Genomic DNA, 24,114 nt, shown 5'->3' with positions numbered 1-24,114 from the left:
TTGAGATGGATTGGCGGTGGTGGTCGATGGAGCATACAATCTTGGAAGAACCTCCAGCTATCGGCTAAGCACGCCGTCGCCGATCTCCGCGTATCGGATAAGCCCTCCGCTCGACGTCGTATTTGAAGTCCTCATATCTACCTGGGTCCTACCTATAGTTATGAGCGCACATTTTAAAAGACTGTCATTTTTTAGCACTCTACCATAGCCTCCTTTTGGTCATGTCTATCCAGCGCATTCCCTACACCGCCCCACGTTCGGACTTCATCGCAGCACTAGAAAAGGACGGCTGCGTGATAGTCACGGGCTACACAAACGACGAAACCCTAGAGCAAGCGCGGAAAGAAGTGCAGCCATGGCTGGATAAAGACGAGTCCAACAGCACGGTCGGAGCCTTGAACGGCGGAACCAAAACCTGCACGCGCTTGGTCGGCAGAAGCAAGACCGTCCGCGAGAAATTCTTCAGCGATCCTTTGTTCCAGGTAGTCCAACATTCCACTATCTTGATCTTGTGGTTCTAATCGACGGTTCACAGGACATGGTGACCCACTTCCTCTCCCTTACAACAACATGCTGGTACTCCGACCAACCCTCAACGAACACCTGCCCGCCCCTCCTCAGCATCAGCATAACCATGTGCTCCGGCCCAGGCACCACCGCGCAAAAGCTACACCGCGACGACAAAAACCACCACCATCGCCACGCGTCAGCAACTGCCTACACGCCGAATCGAGACATGCTGCTCGGCCTGTTCGTCCCAGGGTGCGACACCACCCGCGCCAACGGTGCCACGCGGGTTGTACCCGGTTCTCACCTCTGGGGCGATGGGAGGCCGGACTTCGGGGACGACGGGTGTAAGGGTGTTGTGGACGCGGAGTTGAAGAAGAATGAAGCGTTCATGATGTTAGGTAGCACCTACCACGGCGCCGGGGAGTATGGTTTGCCAGATGGGGATCGCATGGTGCACATCATGTTCTGCTGCAGCGGAAACTACCGGCAGGAGGAAATCAGTTACTTGAGCTATCCAATCAAAGACGTGAGGGAGTATAGTAAGCTAGTGCAAGAGCGACTAGGCTGGAAGCAGAGTGAGCCAAACCTGGGGTGGGTAGATCTGAAGAGCCCAGAGCATTTACTAGAGTAAACAGAAAAGGCGAGGAAGGAGGAGGCATGGGATGAGCTCAAACGACGTTGACAACGGAGGAAAGATTTGAGACTGAAATGACGAGTATACTACTCAAGGTCGGTCTATGTTCAAATCTAGCAGGGTGTGTCTAACCTTTTATCATTCCACGGGGACTCTTGTGCGCGCGACCCATGTACCAACGCCGGTTATGCATCCAGATGCTCACCGCTTGAACGCTCACAGATTCGCAGTAGCCGAAAACTCCTTGCTAAACGGATAATCCGTATATCCCTCCTCTTTCATCGGTAGATAGAACGTATTCCTGTTATAAGGATTCAGTTCGATCCCATTCTTCAGTCGGAAAACGAGGTCAGGAGTACTAATGAAGTACCTCCCAAATACGACCGCGATGTCGCGCTTCGGCTGCTCGTCGTCGACTAACCGCCTAGCCGAGTCTGGCTTGAAGCCTCCAGCAGCAAGGATGGGGCCATCGAAGAGATCGAAGAACGGCTCAATGCGGTCGGTGGATTCCACGTCCGCGTTACCGGATATGCGCGATTCGACGAGGTGGACGTAGGATAAGTTAAAATCGTTGAGTCGCTTGATGAGGTGGGAGAATTGGGGGACTGGGTCCTTCATGCGCATGCCCTGGAAGGTGCTGAAAGGCGATAGCCTAATCCCGGTTCTCTCGGCGCCTACGGCATCAACGACAGCCTTCACAGCATCGATGGCAAACCTTGAGCGGTTCTCGACGCTGCCACCGTACTCATCGGTCCGCTGGTTGACGTTATCCTGGATGAACTGGTCGATAAGGTATCCGTTCGCGCCGTGTAGCTCCACGCCGTCAAATCCCGCCGCGATGGCATTCTTAGCAGCCTGCGCATATGTCCCGATCATTTCCTTGATTTCAGGAATCGTCATCTCTTTGGGAGTCGCATGGTCTTTGTCCAATGGCACCGCACTCGAACTCTTCACCGTGATACTTTCCTTCTCCGACTGCTTCACGTCTGCAACTCTTCCCAAGGCCCACAACTGTAGGTAGATGAAGCTTCCCTTCTTGTGCACCTCATCCGTCACTTTCCTCCAGGCGTCGACCTGGTCTTGGTTATAGATGCCGGGAACATTTGCGTAGCCACCCGCTTGAGGTGAGATGAAAGTCGCTTCTGTGATGAGGAGCGTTCCGGGCACTGAGGCGCGCTGCCCGTAATATTCAGCAACCATTGGCAATGGCACATGAGCGTCCGTTGCGCGGAATCGCGTGAGTGGAGCCATGACGACGCGGTTCTTAAGTTGGATGTTGCCCAACTTGAGGGGCTGGAAAAGTCGTGAGTCTGACATGATTGGTGAAGTTGCTGGAGATGGTGCTTTTTGGTGTGTGTTGGAACTTGGGTATCTAGGAGGATGGCAGTGGGTGCGAGGGGGAAGCGCGCCTGAGGAAGAATATATAGCCTTGAAAAGCGGGTCGGCCAAGTTCGGCCGTTTTAAATCGAAATTTCCCGAGATTTCAACCTTGGAAAGTTGCAACCCTTTTGCGCATGTTTCCTCGGTATCGAATACTAAACCCATGACGTGATACATGTTTATTTGTCAGCCAAGCGAAAATTGTCTGAGGGAATCAAAAGTGGGCACGATTACAAAGACGCGGTAAGCACAGCATAATCGCAGTCGCATCGGCAGTTTCGCGATTGATTATCCTCCCTAGAGCAACTTCTTCGCTTTCTCCAACTGTGCTTCGAGGTCTTCGTGCCACAACCACCTGTACCGAGTTTCCAGCCACTCTTTCAAGGCATCTGTATCGTCGCCAACGCCAGGAAGCGTTAAATCCAGTGCGACGCCTGCATTCAAACTATTTTCGACCAGTTGCTGAGTACGAGGGCGTCGGACAGCGTCGTACGCTCGGAAAGCAGCTTCAATGCTCGCAGACCCACGCATGGAAGCGATTAAGTTGCTGAGGATATATGCGTCTTCCATGGCCATGCCGGCGCCAGCTCCCATATGCGGTGTCGTCGCGTGAGCGCTGTCGCCGAGCAGGCACATGCGGCCCCTGCAGTACGGCGCTGAGTGCCGAAGGTTGAACAACGCCCATTTCGACGGCAGACAGTACCGCTGGATAAGATCGACGAGCGGGGGAAACCAGCCCTCGAAATAGCGTACGAACTCGTCTTTGGTCGTAGGAACAGTCCATTCATCCTGATCCCAAGACTTGTCTGGGTCAAGGGGTATAGCTACCATGTTGGTGAAATCGCCGTGCTCGACAGGGTAATTGATCATGTAGGCGCCGTAGCCACAATAGATCTGCCCGTTACGAGCAAGCTCAGGTCCCAAGGCGCGCTCAGCCTCGGCCTTTGGTACCATAGCCCGGAAGGCATATTCGCCTGCGTAGCTCGCTTGGACTGCGGGATCGCAGACGATCTCTCGGACTTTGCTCTTGATGCCGTCGCAGCCAATTAGCGCACTCGCCGTTGCTGTGGTCCCATCTACGAAGTGCAGTCTGAGCGTGCCATCAGGCTGCTCTTCAACGCCCTCAAAGCTCTTCCCAAAACTTGTGGTCCCCTCGGGTACAAGCGAGACCAGCACGTCCAGCAGTCGTGCCCTGTGTATGCAACTCCTCGCCCGGACCCCGATCTGCTTCGCAAATTCAGGGTGCCACTTGTCCACCAAGTGCCACATCAACTCGCCAGCCTTCTTTCCGCCATCTTTCCTCTCGTCCATGCCCCATCTCAGGGATGCGAATGTGTCATCGTGCTCGCGGTTTTCGTTGAACGTTGCGTGCTTCTTGTAGCCTTCGAGCAACGCCTCGTCGATCAAGCCTAGGGCTCGCGTTGCGTTGGCCCCAAAAGTTACGCCAGCGCCAATTTCAGAAAATACCGGAGCAGCTTCGAAGATGTGGATGTGGATTCCGTGCTTGAGGAGCCCGATAGCGAGCGCCAGCCCACCGAGCCCGCCGCCGACGATGGCGATTGGGAGCGCGGGATCATTCTGAAAGGTCGCCGCGTTCGAGTTTCCAGAGGAAGTCATGCTCGCGACGGCAGAGGAGGGGAGGAGGATGGCCGTACCCCGGCGGGGCTGGAGCTGGAGGGGTTCTTGTAGGCATGGTCCTGCTGAGGGTAAGCTCGTACTATTCCCCACATCTGGACAAACTAACGACTAAGAGACGAAAAAGGGTAGTGTGATTTGGGCTCCGGTCTAAGTATCGATCCCCTGTGAAGGCAGCTCCAAGCAACATGGGAAGCCTGTGGATACTACGTCTGCGAGGAGTGGAGAAGAGTTAAGGTGGGGCCTTCAACGCCACAGTGGATTATGTAATCCTCGCCAGCCACATGCTCAATCATTATCTGCCTTCGTTTCTCCTCAACCTTCTTCGGACGACCCTACCAAGTGCCGCTCCTTATCATGAAGTCGAACCTTACATCTCGTCTCCACTCCTGTCCTAGGCCACGAGACCGGTCAAGGCTGAAATGGCCCCCAACCAAGCGCCGTGGCTCTCCCACGGACCAATCCCGTCTCGAGGGCAGGTTAGATGCGCGAAGGATGCCGAAATCGACGCCACGAAGGCGGCTGTGTATGCGGGTGAGCCGCATCAGGTCAAAAGCTTCTACTCTGGCGTCGTGGTGAGCTGATGGGCGAACGACTTGCAAAATGCTAGAGGCCGATCTTCCCCACTACCCCTTTTGTCTTCCGTCATATGTCGCCGCTTTTGATGATGGGCAACTTGCGCAGCAAGAGTTGAAGACGGAAACGAGGTCCTGGCGCTCGGAAGGCTACGCGGCGGAGTCGAATGTCCTCGTCCTGGACCACCATCATGGAGTTGGAACCAAGAGATATTGTTCAGATGCGGATATCCACCAAATCCTGGATGAGCCTCCGCCTCAGGTTCGATTCATCCTCCTGTTGCCTACAGTGCACGAAAAGATTGCAGCCGAGGTGGCAAAGAATCCGGATGCCGCTGAAGTTCTGCGCAAGAACGAGCTCTACGATGAGAATACGGTAGACCCAGCCGATCCCGAGAAACCCTCGACGTTCACTAGCGATCAGTTCAACATCTCACGGAAAGCACTTTTCGAAATCTTGACAAAATACGATATTGCGCCGGCTGCCTGTTCGCACATTAGGGGTCAAGAGCAGATTTTCGGGTCCAGAGTGAGGAAGAACGAACAGAAGGATATCATATCCTTTGGTATGAGGCAATTCTATCCACATTAAAAAATCGACAGCTGACCAACCTCATAGAGTTTTGGTACGCTATACGGGCACGAGCGTACTATCGCAAAGTCGACAAGGATGCGGACTTGAAGGTGACTATAGTCACCAGGTACGATGTCGAGAGCGATACTACAGTCGTACTGCTGAAGTATCGATCATGGAATGACCTGCCCTCCAAGTTAAAGCGAGAGCTGATCGCAAAGGTCGAAGAGTTAGTTATGCAACCGAGCACAGAATCTATCGCGAGCAACCCTTTCGCAATCACTCTGCTGCACTTCAACTCGACAGCCCAATGGTATCGCCGAGCAGCGCGTGACCCGCGAGACAGCGTTAGAGATGAAGAAGAGAAGGCCCACATTCAGGCGAAAGGGACCCGGAACGAGGTCAATGCAATTGACGTGCGAACGCTCCATCTCACGATGCGAAACCTCGACCAAGACAAGGTGCAGCTAACATTTATCCTGGGCGTGATAGATCGGCTACGCAAGCAGCATGACCTGTTCTACAGGCTAGTGAAGAAAGTACCAGCGCCCGAAGATCGAGACTGGCTGTCTCTACGCGTCGACGAGGAGTATGATCGCCTGGAAAACCAAATCACCTACTTTCGTTCTTCGATTGAAGATGTTTCGAACAGAGCACAACGTCTCCTTGACCTAGTAAGTCTCAGGATTTCGCGGGTGGCGGCGGACGATGTACTCATACTAGGCAGCTATTCAACCTTTCTGGGCAGCATAATGCTCGTTGGAGCGAAAGAGTTGGAATGCAAGCTATGCACGAAAGCGCATCAATGAAAGCTATCGCCGTTGTTTCCATGCTCTTCCTCCCGGGGACGTTCGTCTCCGTGAGTATCTCTCCACACCTCCCGGTGGGTGTGCGCGAATTTCGCTAAGCGACGTTTAGGGTATTCTCGGTACCAATCTGTTCTCTCCAGCGCAATCGACGTCTACTGCGGCCGCAAGCTCCCCCTTCAGCGTCTCTTCGCAATGGTGGATACTTCTCATCACTATGATTCCCCTCACTGGCCTGACGTTCCTCATCTGGTTTATGTGGAAGAGCAGGACTGAAGCGGATATCACCCGAAAGATAGCACTGGAAATCTCTGGAACAAAGCAAAGTCAACAAGACGTAGAAGGAGGAAACGGACCTCAGCAAAAGCGCCGGAGGGGTCTTATCACGCTCTCCGGGTTTCGCTGATTAATTATGGTCTGCTGGCGGATCTTTTCCCCAACCAGGTATGGGTGCCGGTCTAGCGTCGCATAGCCACAGATACGAGTATGCAGGAGGATGCGCCTCACTGCTCACCTCAGGGAACCTCGCTTCCCCCTAAAACTTTTACTGGGGCACGACATTCAGCCCAACTATGATGCAATATCCCGAAGTGCTCCCCTTGTGAAGCAAAATAGCCTCTTCTAAATGTCGCTCACCCAGCAAAACGTCGATCTTGGGCATGCCCCAAGAGGCTCGATGGGAGAGTTTACGTTTCCAGCACTGGCTGCTGGGCCACCCTCGCGGAGGAATTGGTACAAGGAATTGCTTGACGATCCGCAGTGTGCTGGAAATCCTGTGAGTGCTCCAGTCTAGGGGTTTAAAGCAGGGTTGACAATCCTCAGGCGCGCGTTCAGGAGGCATATGAAACTCATCGAGAGGCATACGGCCTAAATCAATGCAGAGCATTTCTAGCTGCGGGAATGAACCCAGTGACTCCGGACCAAGCGCTTATCAAGCACCTGGAGAGGGAAAGGAGACGCAATGCCAGCAAGAATGGACCTGTCGACCTATCTAACGACCTGGATGGACAGGATGTCAACTGCCTCGTGATCTGGGCACGACCTCCACCACAGATCATCACGCTCATTCAAAACCTTCAGCAGCGAATCGCATCTCTCGTCGGACCGGATATTTATCTGATACCATCCAAGGATCTCCATCTCTCCGTCATCGAGCTCTCGCACCGACACTCAGCCCCGCATCTGCGCGCGGTCGAAAACGAGGTCGAAGTCTCCCGAATTCAGCAAATCCTCAATTCCGTCTCGAACCTCCCCAGAAAGCCTAGACTCATATCTCCACAGCTAAGTTTCGACAAGATGGGAATTGCGTTAAACTTCATTCCGACGAAGGAAGACCCATATACATACCACCACTTGAGGAGCGATATGCATGCTCTGGCTTTGGAGAGCGGAGTCAGCATCGATATGTGTTATACGGCGCCTTCAGCGCATGTAACGCTTGGCCGATTCATTGGAAATGCCTTCTTTGAAGGTCCAGAGGGGAGGAAGGAGTTCGCGACCCTCGTTGGGGAGATCAACGAGGAACTGCGAGACTCCGATGTGCCAGAATGGGTCGTGGGTAAGAACACTGGCTTGGAATTGCAGCTCGGCTATTTGAAGTTTGGGAGAGAAAGAGAGAAGGCGGATATGCTTGGTAAATGTTAAACCGACGACAACCCGCTAAAGCGCTCCCTAAATCTATCTCAAAACTAATCTGAATAGGCAGGCTTTCCATTACCTCCCTTCGTTCCTATTTCCTATCGTCCTTCATCTCGCTCTCAACCTCCTCGTGATTGCATCGCCATGGAACGCCACAACCCATAGCAGGATCGTCGCAAGCGTGAGGGGCACCGTGATCGCCCAATACAGCCACAATTTCTCTGACACGGCCCAAGTTTGTCGGCCTGAGTCAACATTAAAATCAAAGAAATTCATCCCGAAGAGGCCCGATACGAAGGTTCCGGGGAGGTACACGAGGCCGACGATTGCGATCGAGCGCATATTGTTGCTGTCTTTTCGCGAATCCTCGCCCATTTGCAGTGTGATGCGACTGTCGCGCTGCGCAATTAAATGGAACGCCTATGCAGTCAATTCTCCAACTGTCCGCTTCTTTGGGCGCTCCTACGAACCAGGTTGATCTCATTCTGCAATCTTTCTCTCAAAGATTCTGATCGCCTTTTGATTCCCTTCATATCTTTCCCTAGCACAGACAGCCGCTCCAGACCCTCCAGATTTTGCTCCCTTTGCTTCGGGCTTGTGGAAGCCGCTACTGCGAATCGTCTGCAGTACTTCTGGACACACTCCGTCGTGTCAAGCGCCACATCCAGCGTCTCGTTGGAGTGGATGAGATGCCGCGCAATCTCATGAAGAAATTCGCAATTCGGCGAGTAGTTCGAATCCCTACGAGCCTAGTACCATTGAGCGATGACCGGTAAAGCGAAGTATTGGTACGTACACGCTCTGCGTTCCGGACCCAGTCGCGGAGGGACCACACTGACCGATCGTACATGTCTCTTACGGTTTCGAGGAATATCTCGTGCCACTTCGCTATCGTATGCGCATCACAGGCACCGAGCTTCATTTGCAGAGCTTTCCGCATATCGCTCGGGCAGTTGAGGCACATAACAAACGAAGCATTCTTCGCGCGGTATCTGCTGAATGTCGTAACTTGCTCCCAATAATATGAGAGCTGGCCGGCGATTCGATCGCGCAAGACCTGCTTGATCTTGAAGGTATACCAGACACCTATGGACCGGTGAGCCATTCAGTGTCGCGCGAATCTAGCCTATACTTACTATGACTTCTACGGCCACCGTCGCTAAGCGGGTAGTGGCGGCTGCCAAAAGAGCCATTCAAGTCCCTAAGGGCCGCAGCTACGAGATCGGAGGGCAACAAGCTTCTGCATTCCTCGCCTCGTTGAGTGACTTTTCCAAGGCCCTGGGCGGATCCGAATCTGGCATGATTAGTGGAATCTGGGATGCGCCTTGCACGGCACGAACATAATGCGAAGTCGATTGTTGGCGGTGACGCCTTCACACGGTCTATCTAAATCCGCTAATTCAGCATCCCAGGTCGACCTGCGAGACTCAATTCCTACATCCGCAGTCAGAACGCTCCTTTGGCAGATGAAGGAGTACGGGATTTACCTTGCTCGAGTACATCTACTTCGTTCAGTCTCATTTTCCTTGGATTGAATGTGAGGTTGGAAAATGAGTTTTGGTGTTCTCGACTGTTGCCTTGACCGGAAGACCAGTGGGGGCCGTTTCAGCCTCACGGAGCTGAACATAGCCTTGCTTGAGCTAAGGCAGCAGCGCAATGCGGGGCATTCCTCCTGCATCTACTCGACTCCTCTTCTGTTCGACCTCCTAAGCCTGAGGATCCATCTCATCGGCGACTCCGATGCCGGACGTACATAATTACACGGTCGGCTTCGTCTGTGCCCTCACCACTGAAGCCGTCGCGCTGCGCTCCTTTTTCGATGAACAGCATGAACCCCCAGTCATTCCATCGCTCCACGGCTCCAGTCAGGACAACAATGTATACACCACGGGAAAGATGGAAAGCCATAACGTTGTGGTCGCCTCGTTGCCACAGGGCAAATACGGCATATCCCCAGCAACGAGCGTTATCGGCGACATGGTGCGCAGTTTCCCGAATTTGCGATGTTGTTTGATGGTAGGTATTGGTGGCGGTGCCCCGAGCAAAAACCATGATATTCGCCTTGGAGACATCGTCGTGAGTGCACCAGTTGGGAGGACCGGTGGCGTACTCCAATACGATCACGGGAAGGCTATTCAACATCAGCCATTCAAGATAACCCAGCACCTCAATGAGCCACCGTCGTTCTTATTGTCCGCCGTAGGTAAACTCGCACAAGACTACGAGTTGGAAGGACATCAGCTGCAAGATATGGTGGGCGGCGTCCTCACCAAATACAAACGGTTGGCGAGAAAGTACCGACGCCCGGCGGCGACTACCGACCGCCTATACGTCCCCAATTTTGTCCATCCAGGACCTAGCGGTTGCTCCGCGCTCTTCGTCGACGACGCGTCGACCATCGTCCAGCGAGCAGCCCGAAATGAAGACGTAGACGACCCTGCTGTACATTACGGAATCATAGCAACGGGATCATCTCTCATGAAAGTCGCCACAGTCCGAGATAAGTTGGCCGAGGAAGAGGACGTTCTATGTTTTGAAATGGAAGCGGCGGGATTGATGAATCGCTTTCCTTGCCTTGTCATCCGCGGAATCTGCAACTATTCGGACTCTCACAGAAACGACGACAGGCACGGATATGCGGCGATTATGGCAGCAGCATACGCCAAGGAGATCCTGCGTGTTCTGCCTCCTTCGAAGGTCGCAGCTGTGGAGAAAATCAGCAAGATGCTCAGGGTCAGTCCTGGGTCACTTTACAAACATCTGGCTCTTCATTGACTTGCCTTACGTATAAACCAGATATAGAGGAGTGCGTGAACGAAATGACGCGAACGGTGCAAGAATCCTGCGCTGAGCGAGAGGAAGAAGAGATCTTGCACTTGCTCACACCTACGGACTACACCTCCCAGCAAAATGCCTAAACGATGAGCGCATGAAGAAACCGGTCAATGGTTCCTAGATGCAAAGAAATTCCAGACGTGGCTCAAAGATGAAGGCCAGGCGCTGTTCTTGCCCAGCATGCCTGGAGCAGGCAAAACTTTCATCACATAGTTGTTCGTCATCTTCGGTCCACAAGGCCAACCTCAATGGGTGTTGGCTTGGCATACATCTCCTGCAACTACCGTCAACACAACAGCCAGGCGCTGGCAGACCTTATCAGCAGTCTTCTAAAGCAGCTTGCGCAGTCACAGCGGCCATTCCCCACACTCCTGAAGCAACTGTACAAAAAGCACGAAAGCAGCAAAACGCAGCCTTCTATGAAAGAACTAAAGGCTACTCTATATCACGTTGCCTTGTCCTACGAGAGGTGCTTCATTGTCGTTGATGGGCTCGACGAGTGGCAGTAGAATAATGGCGTTCGACAAGAGTTCCTCAAGATATTGAAAGACGTCCAGGAAACATCGGACGCAAATATACTGGCAAGGTCCCATAATAGCCAATGCATCCGGGAGCACTTCAAGGAAGACGCGAATTTCCCAATCAGGGCCTCGGATGAAGACATTGGCCGATACCTACAGCATCAGATCCCGCACGTGCTTCCGATAGTGATCAATGACCAGGCCCTCAGGAGAGAAATCAGGCTTCTATCATGCAGGTAGCGAACGGAATGTAAGCCATGCGGCCCTTCCTTAGAAGAAGTCTACTGTAATAACGGTTTTCTAGGTTCTTGCTGGCTAAGCTTCATCTTAGCGCATTGAAAGGGAAAGTGAACATTAAGCAAGTGAAACTGGCACTGCGGCAATGCGCCTACAAGACTATGGCAATAATTAAATGCCACCACGCGTAGTGTCAAAACACCTCCCTCTTTTTACCTTTATTCTTTAGATTTAAAACTACTTAAAGGAAGTAGGTCGCTACTACTTATTAGATGTTAATCCTGCATATCCTTGCCTTTTAAAGAAGGATTCTTATTTAACGAAGAAAATTCTTATAAGGTAGTTAGTAAGGCAGGTAGACAGTATACTAAGAAGCAGTAAAAGAATATATTAGGCAGTACTAGTATATAGTTAAATCCTTATAGAGTAAGAATAGAAAGGAGACTAGGCTATATACTAGGCTGGCACGTAACTAGAGTTAGCCTGACCAGGCTCTGAGAGGTCTCTGGCTAGATAGGCGTCACAATAGCTTTTTTAGGTAGGCGCGATCGCGTTGTAGGGGAACTAAACTTTTAGCTTGGCACTGTACTACAGTCATCATATTAACTCTAGAGTCTCCAGTACGATGCCTCTTTGCTGAATAGCGTCTGCTGACATCCTCGGATCATTGATGCTGATGCATCCATCGTCTTTGTTCTCGAACACGAAGGGCGGCAAAAAAGGATCGAGCGACGTCACCTCTTCCCAGCCAGGAGGTAACGATCCAAGCCTTAGATCACCCTTCAACAGCTCACCTGTCTCGGTGTTGACAAAGTACGGCAATGCCCAGCCTTTGGTGACAGGAAGCGCATCTTTCCACGGCGGCTCTAAAGGCGGCTTCAAGGCCTCGCCGAGCATCAGCCCATGCACGAAGCACGGCCCAACGACCTCGTATCGGTCGGAACCTCCAGGCCGTATAACCATCGGGAAGTCGCATCCAAGGATTACAGCAACTTCGTCACCTAGTTGTAGAGGTTAGCACCGCACGGTGGTAGGTGGCTAGAGGTAGGCCACAAGATGGGGACTCGCCTTCGCGCAGGCCTCTTGCGGAGACACCCATATACCCTTCCGTGGTAGTAAAGAGGCATTCATTCGCGAAAAAGCAGTCTTTGAATGCCCGCGCCACTTCGTCATCAAGTTCGGCGCTGGCTAATGCCGGCGTCAAGAGCTCACGAAGCCGCCGAATTGACGGACACGGGTTATCGCCCAGAGCTCTGTCGCTGGTCCTGCCCCGCACAAGCTCTTCGACATATGCATCCATGGAAAGTCCTCCCGAGACGTACATGTTGCTTTCTGGATCTTTTGGCGCCCAATCACGGACCACTTCGATGAGTTGTACAAATGTACCAGTCAAGTCGTAGCTGACACGACTGATGGTGGAAATGCGTCTCCCGGTGACTTGCAGATGGTAAGCCGGCTCGATGAGCTTCGCAACAGCGCTGGAGCGTGCGGAAGCATAAAATCTTCGAATGCTCAAATACCCCATGTTTGCACCTTCAATTGGTCGCTCCAAGTTTGGCACCCACGATGGATATCCCTCGAGGCGCGTCGTCATGTTGCAGTGGTTGATCATATTCAATTTCTGGTAGACTTCCATCTCAGCCAAGACGAGCTGTGCGTATGTCTTCCACGCAGGGGTTGAATAGTCCACCTCAATCTTGGCTACGATTCTGGGATCTAGCAGACCTAGAATTCCGTAAACCTTGTCTCGAGGGTCTGAGCATTGCTGATTTCGCGTCCAGAGGAAAAGGTGCTCACATGAAGCAAGCGGTGGTGCCATCAAGCCTCGTGCATATGGGAAGAGGCGGTCCCTGATATCATGTGGCAGTATGCTTGATTTCTGCCGGAGAACCAGCAGTGCCTTGCGTACATGGACCCAAGAGATGGTGTCTCGGCCGCATTGGAGCACCACTCGGTCGCACGAGAGAGCTTCCTGCAAAACCCAGACACGTTCAAACCATGGTCGATGCAGCAGCGACAATATTGATTTCCATGTCTTTCCGTCGTAGGGCAGCGCAAACCCGTCTCGCCACCAGTCGTGCTCCTGAGCGTTTGGGGCATCGCCCCATCGATGAGAAATTACGTATTCCACCTGTTTACTGAAATACTCTAAGGCCTCTAGCGCATGTTTGCTGTCCTCGGACTCGGAGCCCAACCAGATTATGACCTTCTCGGAAAGGGGGTAGATTTGGCTCATCCGTTTGACTTGTCGGCCGCGTTCTTCAATATCGGCTTGGTTGATACAGATGGCGTCGATCCACAACGTGCGCGGCCGATCAGGATATCTTAGATGCCCCAGAGCAGCAGCTAGATTTTTGCGGATCTTTAACCAGGCTGGCGTGTTGTGGGTACTGGCTGGGTCGGTAATGTGGATGTATTCTTCGTTATCGGCTGTTCCCCAGGAATAGGACAAGGCCTCGTATGGAGGTACGTGCAACGCGAAGCTATCGCCAACAGAATGCTCTGGCAGTTCGTACGCTTTTGGATCATACTCAGCATCTGGGTGTTTCCAAGAATTAGGGATTCCCGAATGGCGTGGGCTCATGAACAGGTATCGCCCATCCAAAGTCTGTTCCACCGTCCAGCCATCCGGGAGAGTTTTCTGTAATGCGCTGACAGGTAGCCTTTCATCCTTGAATGGTGTATTTGGCTCGAGAAGTGGATAATGATGAATGTTGCAGCGCAGGACGTCGTGGTAGCTGCCTGGCTGTAAGAAGACCAGCCTCAAGTCACCTACTGTGGCTTGGAGTTCGGTGTAGACATATGAAGCCATCGCAAGCCACCCTATTAAGGTGAGATACGTTCGAAGGTCGGTTTCTGTGAATGATGCGAAGAGAAGGGGTTTGCCCGATTGAGGAGCACAGCCCCCGGAACGGAAAAGCCCCAGACCCGTCGGCAAGGCGCACGGATTCTCTAGGTGCTACGTAGGCTTCCATTCGTACTTCCCCACGCAATAGCACTCAAGAGTGAAGAGTCATCACCGCCCAGCTTCAATCTACTAACAGTCGACATGGACGGGGCAAAGGACACCAATGCGGAGAAATTGACGGCTTCGGAGCGAAGCTCTGCTGTCCATCGCAAGCCTCGATTCCTCGTCATTGGCGCCGGCCGGCGTGGAACCGCCTACGCGTCTGCCGTGCGACGAGAGGGATTGCCAGCTATCATTGCTGCGGTTGCAGAGCCAATCCGGTCGACACGGATTTCGTTTGGCAAGAAATATGTTTGGGAGGATGGGGTACCACGGGAAGACCAGACTTTCGATTCGTGGCAGCATTTTCTCGACTACGAGAAGAACCGACGGGAAGCCGAAGCTGCCGGTGAGAAGGTCTATGCTGGGATTGACGGCATCATTGTCTGCACCCAGGACCACACGCACAAGGAGATTCTGCAAGCGTTTGGACCGTTGAAATTGCACGTCCTATGCGAGAAGCCGATTGCAACATCTCTCCAGGACTGTCAGGACATATACGTCAGCCTCGGCGGAGCAAACAGTCCAGAAAAGATCTTCTCAACCGGTCATGTCCTGCGATACAGCCCTCACAACATGCATTTGAGGAGGCTTCTGTTAGAGGACAGGGCGATCGGGGAGGTCATATCGGTCGAGCATACAGAGCCAGTTGGTTGGTTCCATTTCTCACACTCTTATGTGCGAGGCAACTGGCGAAAGGAGTCCGTTGCGGCGCCATCACTTCTTTGCAAGTCTTGTCATGACATCGACTTCATATTGTGGCTACTCTGCTACAGGACGGACTTCGGCGAACCGGCGCACATGCCCAGCCTGATTTCCTCAGTTGGCAACCTGTCACTTTTCACCAAGCATCGAAAACCGACGGCAGCTGAAAACGCCACTAATTGCTTCTCATGCTCTCACGAACGGAGCTGCGATTGGAGTGCCAAGAAGTTGTACGTCGAGAAGCTCTACGACAAGGGAGAACGAGACTGGCCCATATGTGTCGTCGTCCCAGATATAGAAGACATCACAGCTGCATCGGGGACCGACCACGGGCGTTCCGTCTTGACAGAGGTTCTTTCTGCAGACTACGACGCCTCTACACCAAGAGCCACCATCGAGTCCAAGCAGTGGTATGGCCGTTGTGTCTGGGAGTCCGACAATGATGTCCTTGACGATCAAATTGTCACTCTAACCTGGGATGACGACTCTCGCGCTGTCAGTGGTGAGGAATTTCCTGACCGCGGACCCAAGACCGCAGTCTTCCACATGGCCGCTTTTACGGAAGCCCAGTCCAAGCGGCGGGGCAAAATCTCGGGCACTCACGGAGAGATACAGTACGACAGCAACGAGATTCGAGTCTACACATTTGATAAATTCCGGGACCCGGAGGCGGTGAAAGTGTTCACCCCCCCAAAGGCCGCTGGCGGTCATGGCGGTGGTGACGGTGGTCTGATGAACAATTTCTCACAGGCTGTGGAGGCTGTCATCAACAGTAAACTCAGCGTAGAGCGGGCGCAAGCAAAACATGTTGGTTGCACCTTGAAGGAGGCATTTATGAGCCATGCTATGGTCTTTGCTGCCGAAGAAGCTCGACTTGGAAGGAAGATTGTTGATTGGCAAGATTGGTGGGCGAAGCTGGAGGAACGGCTCCTTGCCCAGTGAACTTGGGCAATTGATGATTACCTACTCTTGAGTAATTACGAGCTTGTTACCAAGTATATTTCATACATGCTAGCCCGGCTTGTTCTCCAGCCACAAATCATTCACCACCATGAACCGACTGAAGGCAACCCACCCATATCGAAACCATACCATCTGGTTCCGGTGTGCCCTAGTCATGGCCCGCCACGCCGTCGACACCCCGCCAGCACCAGATAGCCCGGCCATAAAGACCAACCCGTCCGGGTGGGCCATGTCGCCGCGGCCGGCGCCTCGCCCCCAGGCAGTCATCAACGTGGCGAACATGTCGCTCTCGAGTGCGCAAGGAACGGGACTGGCTCTCAAAAGGGGTGAAAATGCTACTTGACCCTGAGAGCTACGCTTCTTTGCACCCAAGAGATGGGGGTTGACTGTATCCTGGGCGGCACGACGAGATACCACGACCGGTTATGGCCGTCAATGGCCTGGCGGGCATCATTCCGAAGGACGCTGGCCGAGTATTTGGATGCGCACCGCCCTCTAAGGGCCATCAACAGTGGAAGAAGCATCTTAGCACATGTCCGTACGAGAGTGCATCCGCGAAGACACCCCAAACATTTCGAGACGCCATTAGAACGCGTCAACAATCTTCTGCACACAGACTCAGAGGAAGAGATCATTCCGGACGCAAGCCCGCAATACCCGGGGCTCAATCTCCACCGGAGAGTTCACAGAATCAGCATCCCGATTGAGGTGTCGTTCAGCCCGTCCCACCTCTCTTCAACCGCGTACAGTCCCACACATCACCGATACAGCTGCTCGCCACGTCCACCACGACCATAATCTACATACTCACGCGACCCAACCCCAGCTCTTAGCTGGTTATCCAGAACAGCTGGCGTCATGCTTTCTGTCGTCTAGGCACTCAGCGGAATCTGCATGGGTGTAGAGTTAGAAAAGAAGCGGGGACTCATACCTCGCGCAATTCTTACGAATAGGTCAGACATTGTCTCTCGTAGAAACAAGCGCTACAACCACAATTACGGAGCATGTGTCGTATAAATGCATACCGAACGATACCCAGAAACCCTCTGAGTAAGTGAGTAAGTGCAGTGATCCTCATATCCCCCCAGATAATCGCACTCATCCACCACCCTTCAAAACCCATCCCGAACCCAAAATCCCACACCCCTCTAGTCTACTCTCGCCCCACCAACACCAACAACAGAAACAACCCCGAAAGATAAGCTGCCGCTTCGCTTCCCGCACTCTTCGCCAGGGCAGGGCTACCAGGCCTGCAGCATGCAGCTCAACAGATCGGCCGGGGTGCGGTGGCGTAGACCGTTGAATGGTTGGGACAAAGCGTTTCGGGTGGAGTCGGGCGGTGGCGGCGATTGGGCAGAGCTAGCTAGCTTTCTACCTTAGCTGCGGTCCCCACAGATACGTAGAGGGCCCCACTTTCGCAAGGCTTATCTTATCTGGGCGGACCGGGGCAGTGGAGCGGACTGGTTGCCACTGCGGCTGCGGCTGCGCGTTGTCATGTGAGTGCGCGACATCCCCCTCCACTGCGCTTGTGCGATGGTAGATGGCGGATGGAGAGCGAGGACAGCGGGAGCAAGTGAACGACGGGAGTATGCATTTGGCATCTCTCGATAAATTAAACTACATAAGTAAAGTCGACACGGCGACTATGATGGGCCACGAAGCAAGGGCCCGAAAAGGATCAAAACGCTCCAAACACCTGCGCCGCCCTGAAGGAAGAAAAAAAGCGAAAGGGGATATTGCGCCTCTATGCATGAATAGCAATAGACTTTTGCATCAAATCAAAACACGAATCCTGGCCGTCTTCCAAAATTCTACTCTCCTGTATCATTATCGTCGTATTCAGACATCCACCGAAACATAACTCTACACTGGTCTACCTCTAGAATGAGGCCACGGCCACAGCAACGGCCTGATCGTCCGAGTGGCTGATGCTGATGCTGACCTTCTTGACACCGACACGCTCCGCTTCTTGTTCAGCGGCTCCATATAGCTACGATGGGGTTAGTTCCAATGCAAGTCTTGTCGAAGGAGCAGATCTTACCTTGACAGCGGGAGCTCCATTCTCATCGCTTGTAATCTCAATGTCCTTCAGCGCGGCGCCAGCACCCTGGCCCTTCACACCGAGCGACTTGAACACAGCCTCCTTGGCTGACCATCTGCCAGCGAAGCTTGACTGAGGGCTGGCTGCCTTCTGGCAGTACGCAATCTCTTGGGCGGTGAAATTACGCTCAATGAAGGTGTCGTTCTCAATGTTGATCGCATCGATCTTCTCGACATCCACGCCGACATTGGTGTTGGCGGAAGCGGTAGCTTGGGTGATGGACTCAAGCATCTTCCTCGTCTCCTCAGTTTTGGCGTCTTTCTTCGGAGCGTCGACGAACTTCTTGGGATACGAGTACTTGGCGGTCTTCTTGTCGACAGTGACGCGCGCACGCGGGTTGAGGAAGACTTCTTGCATCTTCTCGTCCTCGTACGGCGCCTTGTCCTTAGCACGGAACATGGTGTTGTTGATGAGACTGTCGTGGAAGTATCGGTAAGCCTTCTTCTGGCGAGCCTCGGCCTTCTGTTTGTAGGTGGCGTATTCAGCGTGGTCGAGAGTAGCGAAAAGATACTTGGGATGGATACCGATGGCCTGGGCACCTTTCTGACCGAAGCCGAACGAAGTGACGGAGAAAGCCTTGACGCCATCCGTCTGAAGAGTACGAGACGGGTAAACGATGTAGTCAAACTGCTCCATCACCTTGTCCACATTGTCGGCATTGCGGTTGCCCGGCACGAGACCGGAGTTGAGGACCTGCAAGCAGCCGTTGAACATCCAGGCACCAGCCGCACCCTTGGGATGACCGGTAAGGTACTTCTGGAAGATACCGAGCAGAGCATTGCCCTTGGTGCGGCCGAGGTGGCGCATCTGGTGGCAGATGACGTCCGACTCATTCTTGTCGTTCGCAACAGTTGAAGTACCGTGGAAAGAGGCGACGTCGAGGTCGTCAATGGTGAGGCCCCATGTGGCAAGGGCGCCACGGAGAGGGGCAATGCGCGAGTCCTGCTTCCAGAAGGCGTTGCCGAGGCTGTTGAGGGCGTCCTTCTCCTGTCGCTTGGCTTCCCGCTCGATATGGGCGGCGCGCTCTTGAAGGTATTCGGACTCGTTGAAGTTTTCGGCGGCATCCTTCATGGCGGCAACTTCTTCTTGGAGGTACAAAAGCTCTGACTCCTGCCACTGCTTGATCTGCTTGCGGCGTAGATCCATCTGTCGCTTCCTGTACTTGATATCAAGCAAAGGAGACGGGAATTTGGACGGCATCTCGCGTGCAGTTGTCAAAACACCTTTGCCTGGTGCAGGGACGGAGCGGCCAATTTTGTCAGTGGCCGTAGCAGTGAAGCCGAGGATACCGTAAATCGGGACACCCATATCCAAGGCGAGTCTGGCGTCCATGATGACCTGCATACCGCAACCCTGCGATTCCATAAAGCCGTTCCTGGTAGTGGTAGTCGGACGAGACATCTCCTTGGGCGTGCGACCATGAGCAAACTCGTCCTCAGCGTTGCTGGTAGCTTTCATGTTGGCGAACTCGTATGAGCCTTCCTCCTGGAAGTCATCGAAGCCACCGACGAAGCAGACGCGGGCCTTGCCCTCAACGATAGTGTCGTAGCCGATATCGACAGACTCCACGGCAGTAGCGCATGCACCGACAGGGGTCTTGATGGGACCAGTGGAAGACAGGAGCAGCATGTTGATCCAAGCACTCATGGTGTTGATGAAAGACTCCTGAAGAATGTCCTTCTGGATGGGCTTGTCGAGATAACGGTCCTTGTACATGCCACGGAGAGCAGTAGTGCCACCAATACCAGAACCAATGCAGTTACCGACCTCGGAGAGGTGGACATACTTGTAGAACTCGTACGGATCTGTGATACCGCTGGAAAGTAGACACTCCGCGGTGGAGACAAGGACGAAGAGAGTAACAGGGTCGACTTGAGAGATAATGTCATCAGGGACACCATACTTCTTCGCATCCCAGCCGGTGGGGACTTGACCAGCGACGAGACGGTCGAATCGGAGGGCCTTGGGAATCATGAGGGTAGCGCCCTTCCTTAGTCGAACGGTGTATTCTCCAGAGTCTGGAAGCTCGAAGATCTCGACCTTGTCACCGTGCTGACGCTTGAATTCATCGGCGAGCTCCTTGGAAGCCTCAAACGGATCGAGGTCCTCCTCAATCTGAATTTCCTGGAGCAGCTGCTTCTTCTTCGGGTCATACCCGTTGAATAGCTCAGCCTCAATCAGACGAATGCCGGAGTGATCCAAGATGTGCTTCTCGTACTTGGACTTGACGTCGTTGTCGTCCACGGGCTCTCCAGTCTTGGCGTCGACCCAGCCAGAGTAGCTCTTGCCCTTGAGAGGACCATTGTGGTTCTTGATGAGCCCCATCATCCAAGCCATCTCGACGCATCCTTCCAGCGAGAACTCGCCGTTAGCTTCCATCTCCCAGCGAGTCCTGCTGTTGCCCCATGGACCTATCTCAGCAAAACCAGTCACGACGACAACCTTCTCGAGATCGACCATTCCCTTGAGGTCATTGTTGAGCGGCTTGACCTCAGTCTCCCAGTCGGGGACCTTGGGGAACTCAAACTTCAGGTTCGCTCTCGGCTGGATGGTGGCCTTCTTGTACAGTGCCTCACTCGCTTCGCCGTTGACAATCTTGTTCTCAATGGCGTTCTCCTTGATAACGGCTTTGCGGACCTCGCTGGTCTCCATGTACTCCTTGCGGAGGTCGGTCATGAGGTCCTTGAGGTTGGGAATGTACTGGAAGCCGCCATTCAGATCAGCCCAGACGGGCTCAATCTGGCAGAGGTTGACAATCGGAGGAGCCATGAGGCCGAGCAAGTTGAAGGCCATCTCTTGCTGCGAGAAGGTACGAACACCGTACCTCTCGATGCCTTCAGCGACAATGTTGTTGCCAGCCATGAGACCTGTGCCGCGGGTCCAGCCGATAATAGCTCCGCAAATGGTGAGGAAGCTGCCCCAGCTCTCAGAGTGCCACCTGGTAAAGAGAGTCTCTAGAGCAATCTTGGATTCCGCATACATTCCGTCGTTGCCGAAGGTTCCATGGTTGGGAGAAAGGGGCAGGATGACCTGTGCGGGACGGGTCTCATAGCCGTGAGCCTGCTTGTGCTTCTTGACCTCGCCAAGCAGGCGGAGAAGGTTGGTCAACATGATACGGTGGGCGAGTTCGGACTTGGAATCCAGTCCGTCGATCTCACGACCGTTCTCGGAGATGGCGGCGAAGGGGACAATGTAGTCCAGGTCCCAACCAAGGCCATTCTTGGCGTCAAAGATGTACTCAACCAAAGCCTCAACGTCTTGCTTGCTGCCCTGGTTGAAAGGCACCACAATGAGCTGAGAGCCGCGAGCGCCGTACCGAGTGTACATGGACTGATAGTACTCGTTCACCTCACGAGAGAAGCGCGAAGTCGTGACGACAACCTTGGCGCCACCGCTGATTAGGCCTTGCAGGACCTCCGCGCCGATGGAGCCGGCACCAGCACCAGTCATGAGCGCGTACTTGCCCTGGAAGGTGACGCCATCCTTGGCAGCATGCTCGAGACAGTCGAGATAGACGCCGGTCAGCTTCTTGCTGTATTCCCAGCCGTGATCGTCCTTTCGCTTCAGGTGTAGGAATGGGATAGTTTCGACCTTCCCTTGCTTGGTAGGGCCGTTGATGCGGCCATTGCGGCCCTTCTTGCCAGGACCGCCGACAGCTTTGCCATTCTCGCTGGGCATGATCTGACCCTCATTCATCGAAAGCGAGCGGATGACATTGCTGTAGAGGCTCTTGATCTGCAGTTGGGACGACTTAGACAGCTTGTGCTGCTGCTTGATGAGCTTGTAGATGCGCTGCAAGTCGTTCTGGACCTTGGTGCGGTTGCCGTACTCGGAGAGCTTTCCGCCTTCAGCCATTTCGCGAACGTAGTGCTCGAGCTTGCGCACGCTCGGCCTGGGCACTTCGGCGTAGTTCATGCTGCCCTTGCCGTCGATGTCCAGATGAGGTGCCGTGGGAACGGCGACGTCCTTGAAAACGGGAGCTTCATTAAGGACGTCTTTGCAGTTCTCAATTAGCTGCTGGCCGAGCTCTTTCGCGAGCTCGTAGGTTTCGCCGCGCTCAGTTGGGCAGTGGTCGATGTGGTACTGCATGAACTCGAGGAGGAGGGGGTTCGAGCGGTTCATGATCTGGATGCAGCGGCTGACGATTTCGCGGTCGACAGCCTTGAGGCGGCCGAAGATGATGTCGTAGTACATGCTGAGAGCGTCCTGGCGAGCCCAGTTCCACGACGAGTCGTACATGCGGGCCTTGAGAGGTGTGAATTGGGGCTCAATGCCAGAGGCGTAGAAGTCGCCGTGCTCGGCGGTCCAGAGGTCCAGTTGAGCCTGGAGAGCGGAACTGGCCTTCTGTGAGTCGGCGAAGGCCTTATCGCCAGCGCGGAGGTCCATCTTGAGGTACCGCGCAAACAGTTCGAGCTGCTGCTTGAACAGCGCGCGCTGGTCTTTTGTGAGCGCATCGATGGCAGCCGGGTCCATCATCATGCCTCCTGCCGCAGCTCCGGCGTCGCCGCCCGCCGACGGGGCGGATAGATTGATTCCAGCTATGGCCGCGTACTTGTTCGCCATATCGTCCAACCAGGCCTTTCCGTCGTTCTCCGATCCGAGACGTGACGCGGGCTCGTTGGTGAGGGCGAACAGTAGCACACCGTCCTGCCGGCCCTGTCCGAGCCCCCACCGCATCTCGAGGTGCTTTCGCACGGCTGTGATGTTGAAGCCACCCGGCATCTTTGAGGACACCATGCGGGCAATGAGCGAGGAAGACTGCTTGCCAAGCTGGCCATTGAAGGTCGCTTGCATCGACGCACCGAGCTCGTCCAGGGGCACGTCTTCTGGCTTCTCCGGCGTCGAGCCGAATTCCTTTCCGAGGTCGCCGAGGATTTCGTTTTGGAGGGTGGATTTTCCTGCACATGTTAGCTTCGCATCTCGTCAAGTGCTCGAACAACCCACCTCCGACCAAATCCTTGATGGCCTTGCTGAGGGGCACGTCGGCCAGAGGCTTCTTCAGCTTCTGGGCGACCAATGCCCGCAGCACGTCCGTCGCTGTGACGGGCGCATCTGGCACCTGGGCTGCAGGTCCCGCGCTGGCTGCTGGCGCGGGTGCCGCCACAGGAGCTGCTGCAGGAGTGGGTGCAGAGGAGGGCGCCGCTGGCGCGTCTCCGCTGCCAGACGCCGCGGGCGCAGGCGCCTCCTCCTCTGGTTCTACGTCATAGTAGATGTCTCTCGCGTCCTTGTTGTAGCAGAGAATCTGCCGCTGCACCGAGAGCGCGGCATCGTGTGCTTCGTACTTGGAGGCGAGTGTTCTCTTCGCCATCACCCCGAGCGTGTCTGCGGGGCCCACCTCGACGATGCGCTCGGTGACCTTCTCGCCGAGCACGACATCCTGCGTCTCAATCCACCTCACGGGCGAGGCGAATTGGTATGCAAGCAGCTCGATGAGCAGGGTGTGCGAGAGCTCCTGCTCGACCTCGGGATGCATGGTGCAGGACTGGCGGCGCGGGCGTGGGAGGGGTGAAAGAGAGCGTGTGGACACGCAATGGGTATCTCAAAGGGACAAGGAAAGAGAGACGGGTATCTCTTGACGTCAAAAGAGAGGAGCAGCAGCGGGGAGGCAGGTGCGGCGTGCTGCAGATATCACGGATGGGGAGAAGTCAAGCTCGGGGAGGAAGGGAGCTTGAGCTCAATGCTGATTCCCGGCGGAGTTGTAATGGGGCGGCTGAGGGGAGGAGTACGGAGCGTCTAGGAGGCAGAGACCCAACGCATCGGCGGTTTATCTCTCGTTCGAAGGGAAGCGGTAGTGCACGGCGCTCGGGGATGTTGAGGAATTCTCGGGCTGGTCTAAAAATCGCGGACCCCTGCGGGCGCAGGCCGTCAGTGCGCGTGCGGCCCTCAACAACAAATTTCGCCTGGGCGGCGAGCCACGCTTGAGGTCATAGCCGAGTGCCTGGCTGGTGCTGGGCGGCGAGCAAGATGCTCCCATTCAGGCCCGACTTGCGAAC

General features: G+C 54.3%; 10 protein-coding genes across 10 annotated transcripts; 5 read left to right on the top strand and 5 right to left on the bottom strand.

Moving 5' to 3' along the window:
• Window positions 1–69: 69 nt before the first annotated feature.
• BU26DRAFT_464207 (uncharacterized protein) lies at window positions 70–1,141 on the top strand (the record flags this gene model as incomplete). The annotated part of the gene is made up of 2 exons (XM_033825160.1): window positions 70–482; window positions 536–1,141. The coding sequence occupies exons 1-2, from the start codon at window positions 222–224 to the stop codon at window positions 1,139–1,141; spliced, it is 867 nt and encodes a 288-aa protein (XP_033679162.1). The 5' UTR covers window positions 70–221.
• Window positions 1,142–1,360: 219 nt separating this feature from the next.
• On the bottom strand, window positions 1,361–2,461 carry BU26DRAFT_533668 (FMN-linked oxidoreductase; the record flags this gene model as incomplete). The annotated part of the gene is made up of 1 exon (XM_033831171.1): window positions 1,361–2,461. The coding sequence occupies one exon, from the start codon at window positions 2,459–2,461 to the stop codon at window positions 1,361–1,363; it is 1,101 nt and encodes a 366-aa protein (XP_033679161.1).
• On the bottom strand, window positions 2,440–4,361 carry BU26DRAFT_522861 (mannitol 1-phosphate dehydrogenase). Its single transcript, XM_033829891.1, has 2 exons — window positions 4,269–4,361; window positions 2,440–4,221 (listed from the first exon to the last, which is right to left on the bottom strand). The coding sequence occupies exon 2, from the start codon at window positions 4,139–4,141 to the stop codon at window positions 2,822–2,824; it is 1,320 nt and encodes a 439-aa protein (XP_033679160.1). The 5' UTR covers window positions 4,142–4,221; window positions 4,269–4,361; the 3' UTR covers window positions 2,440–2,821.
• Window positions 4,362–4,762: 401 nt separating this feature from the next.
• Window positions 4,763–6,215, top strand: BU26DRAFT_435685 (uncharacterized protein; the record flags this gene model as incomplete). The annotated part of the gene is made up of 3 exons (XM_033824140.1): window positions 4,763–5,300; window positions 5,354–5,982; window positions 6,036–6,215. The coding sequence occupies 3 exons, from the start codon at window positions 4,763–4,765 to the stop codon at window positions 6,213–6,215; spliced, it is 1,347 nt and encodes a 448-aa protein (XP_033679159.1).
• Window positions 6,216–6,790: 575 nt separating this feature from the next.
• BU26DRAFT_533665 (uncharacterized protein) lies at window positions 6,791–7,758 on the top strand (the record flags this gene model as incomplete). The annotated part of the gene is made up of 2 exons (XM_033831170.1): window positions 6,791–6,889; window positions 6,937–7,758. The coding sequence occupies 2 exons, from the start codon at window positions 6,791–6,793 to the stop codon at window positions 7,756–7,758; spliced, it is 921 nt and encodes a 306-aa protein (XP_033679158.1).
• On the bottom strand, window positions 7,702–9,188 carry BU26DRAFT_522857 (uncharacterized protein). Its single transcript, XM_033829890.1, has 4 exons — window positions 8,889–9,188; window positions 8,549–8,838; window positions 8,223–8,501; window positions 7,702–8,172 (listed from the first exon to the last, which is right to left on the bottom strand). Exons 2-4 carry the CDS (start codon window positions 8,714–8,716, stop codon window positions 7,861–7,863), a joined length of 759 nt encoding a protein of 252 aa, XP_033679157.1. The 5' UTR covers window positions 8,717–8,838; window positions 8,889–9,188; the 3' UTR covers window positions 7,702–7,860.
• On the top strand, window positions 9,176–10,695 carry BU26DRAFT_95327 (purine and uridine phosphorylase). The gene is made up of 2 exons (XM_033836538.1): window positions 9,176–10,485; window positions 10,549–10,695. Exons 1-2 carry the CDS (start codon window positions 9,493–9,495, stop codon window positions 10,552–10,554), a joined length of 999 nt encoding a protein of 332 aa, XP_033679156.1. The 5' UTR covers window positions 9,176–9,492; the 3' UTR covers window positions 10,555–10,695.
• Window positions 10,696–11,798: 1,103 nt separating this feature from the next.
• Window positions 11,799–14,197, bottom strand: BU26DRAFT_522855 (HET-domain-containing protein). The gene is made up of 2 exons (XM_033829889.1): window positions 12,414–14,197; window positions 11,799–12,346 (listed from the first exon to the last, which is right to left on the bottom strand). The coding sequence occupies exons 1-2, from the start codon at window positions 14,155–14,157 to the stop codon at window positions 11,943–11,945; spliced, it is 2,148 nt and encodes a 715-aa protein (XP_033679155.1). The 5' UTR covers window positions 14,158–14,197; the 3' UTR covers window positions 11,799–11,942.
• Window positions 14,198–14,339: 142 nt separating this feature from the next.
• On the top strand, window positions 14,340–16,102 carry BU26DRAFT_522854 (streptomycin biosynthesis protein StrI). The gene has a single exon (XM_033829888.1). It carries the CDS (start codon window positions 14,395–14,397, stop codon window positions 15,997–15,999), a length of 1,605 nt encoding a protein of 534 aa, XP_033679154.1. The 5' UTR covers window positions 14,340–14,394; the 3' UTR covers window positions 16,000–16,102.
• Window positions 16,103–17,890: 1,788 nt separating this feature from the next.
• Window positions 17,891–23,739, bottom strand: BU26DRAFT_95063 (fatty acid synthase-like protein). The gene is made up of 3 exons (XM_033836536.1): window positions 23,066–23,739; window positions 18,062–23,019; window positions 17,891–18,010 (listed from the first exon to the last, which is right to left on the bottom strand). The coding sequence occupies exons 1-3, from the start codon at window positions 23,592–23,594 to the stop codon at window positions 17,900–17,902; spliced, it is 5,598 nt and encodes a 1,865-aa protein (XP_033679153.1). The 5' UTR covers window positions 23,595–23,739; the 3' UTR covers window positions 17,891–17,899.
• Window positions 23,740–24,114: the final 375 nt, after the last annotated feature.

This window comes from Trematosphaeria pertusa (genome assembly GCF_010094035.1).
Source record: "Trematosphaeria pertusa strain CBS 122368 unplaced genomic scaffold BU26scaffold_15, whole genome shotgun sequence".
Lineage (NCBI taxonomy): Eukaryota > Fungi > Ascomycota > Dothideomycetes > Pleosporales > Trematosphaeriaceae > Trematosphaeria > Trematosphaeria pertusa.
The sequence above is the reverse complement of the archived record's forward strand: the minus strand, read 5'-3'. Positions and strand labels throughout refer to the sequence as shown.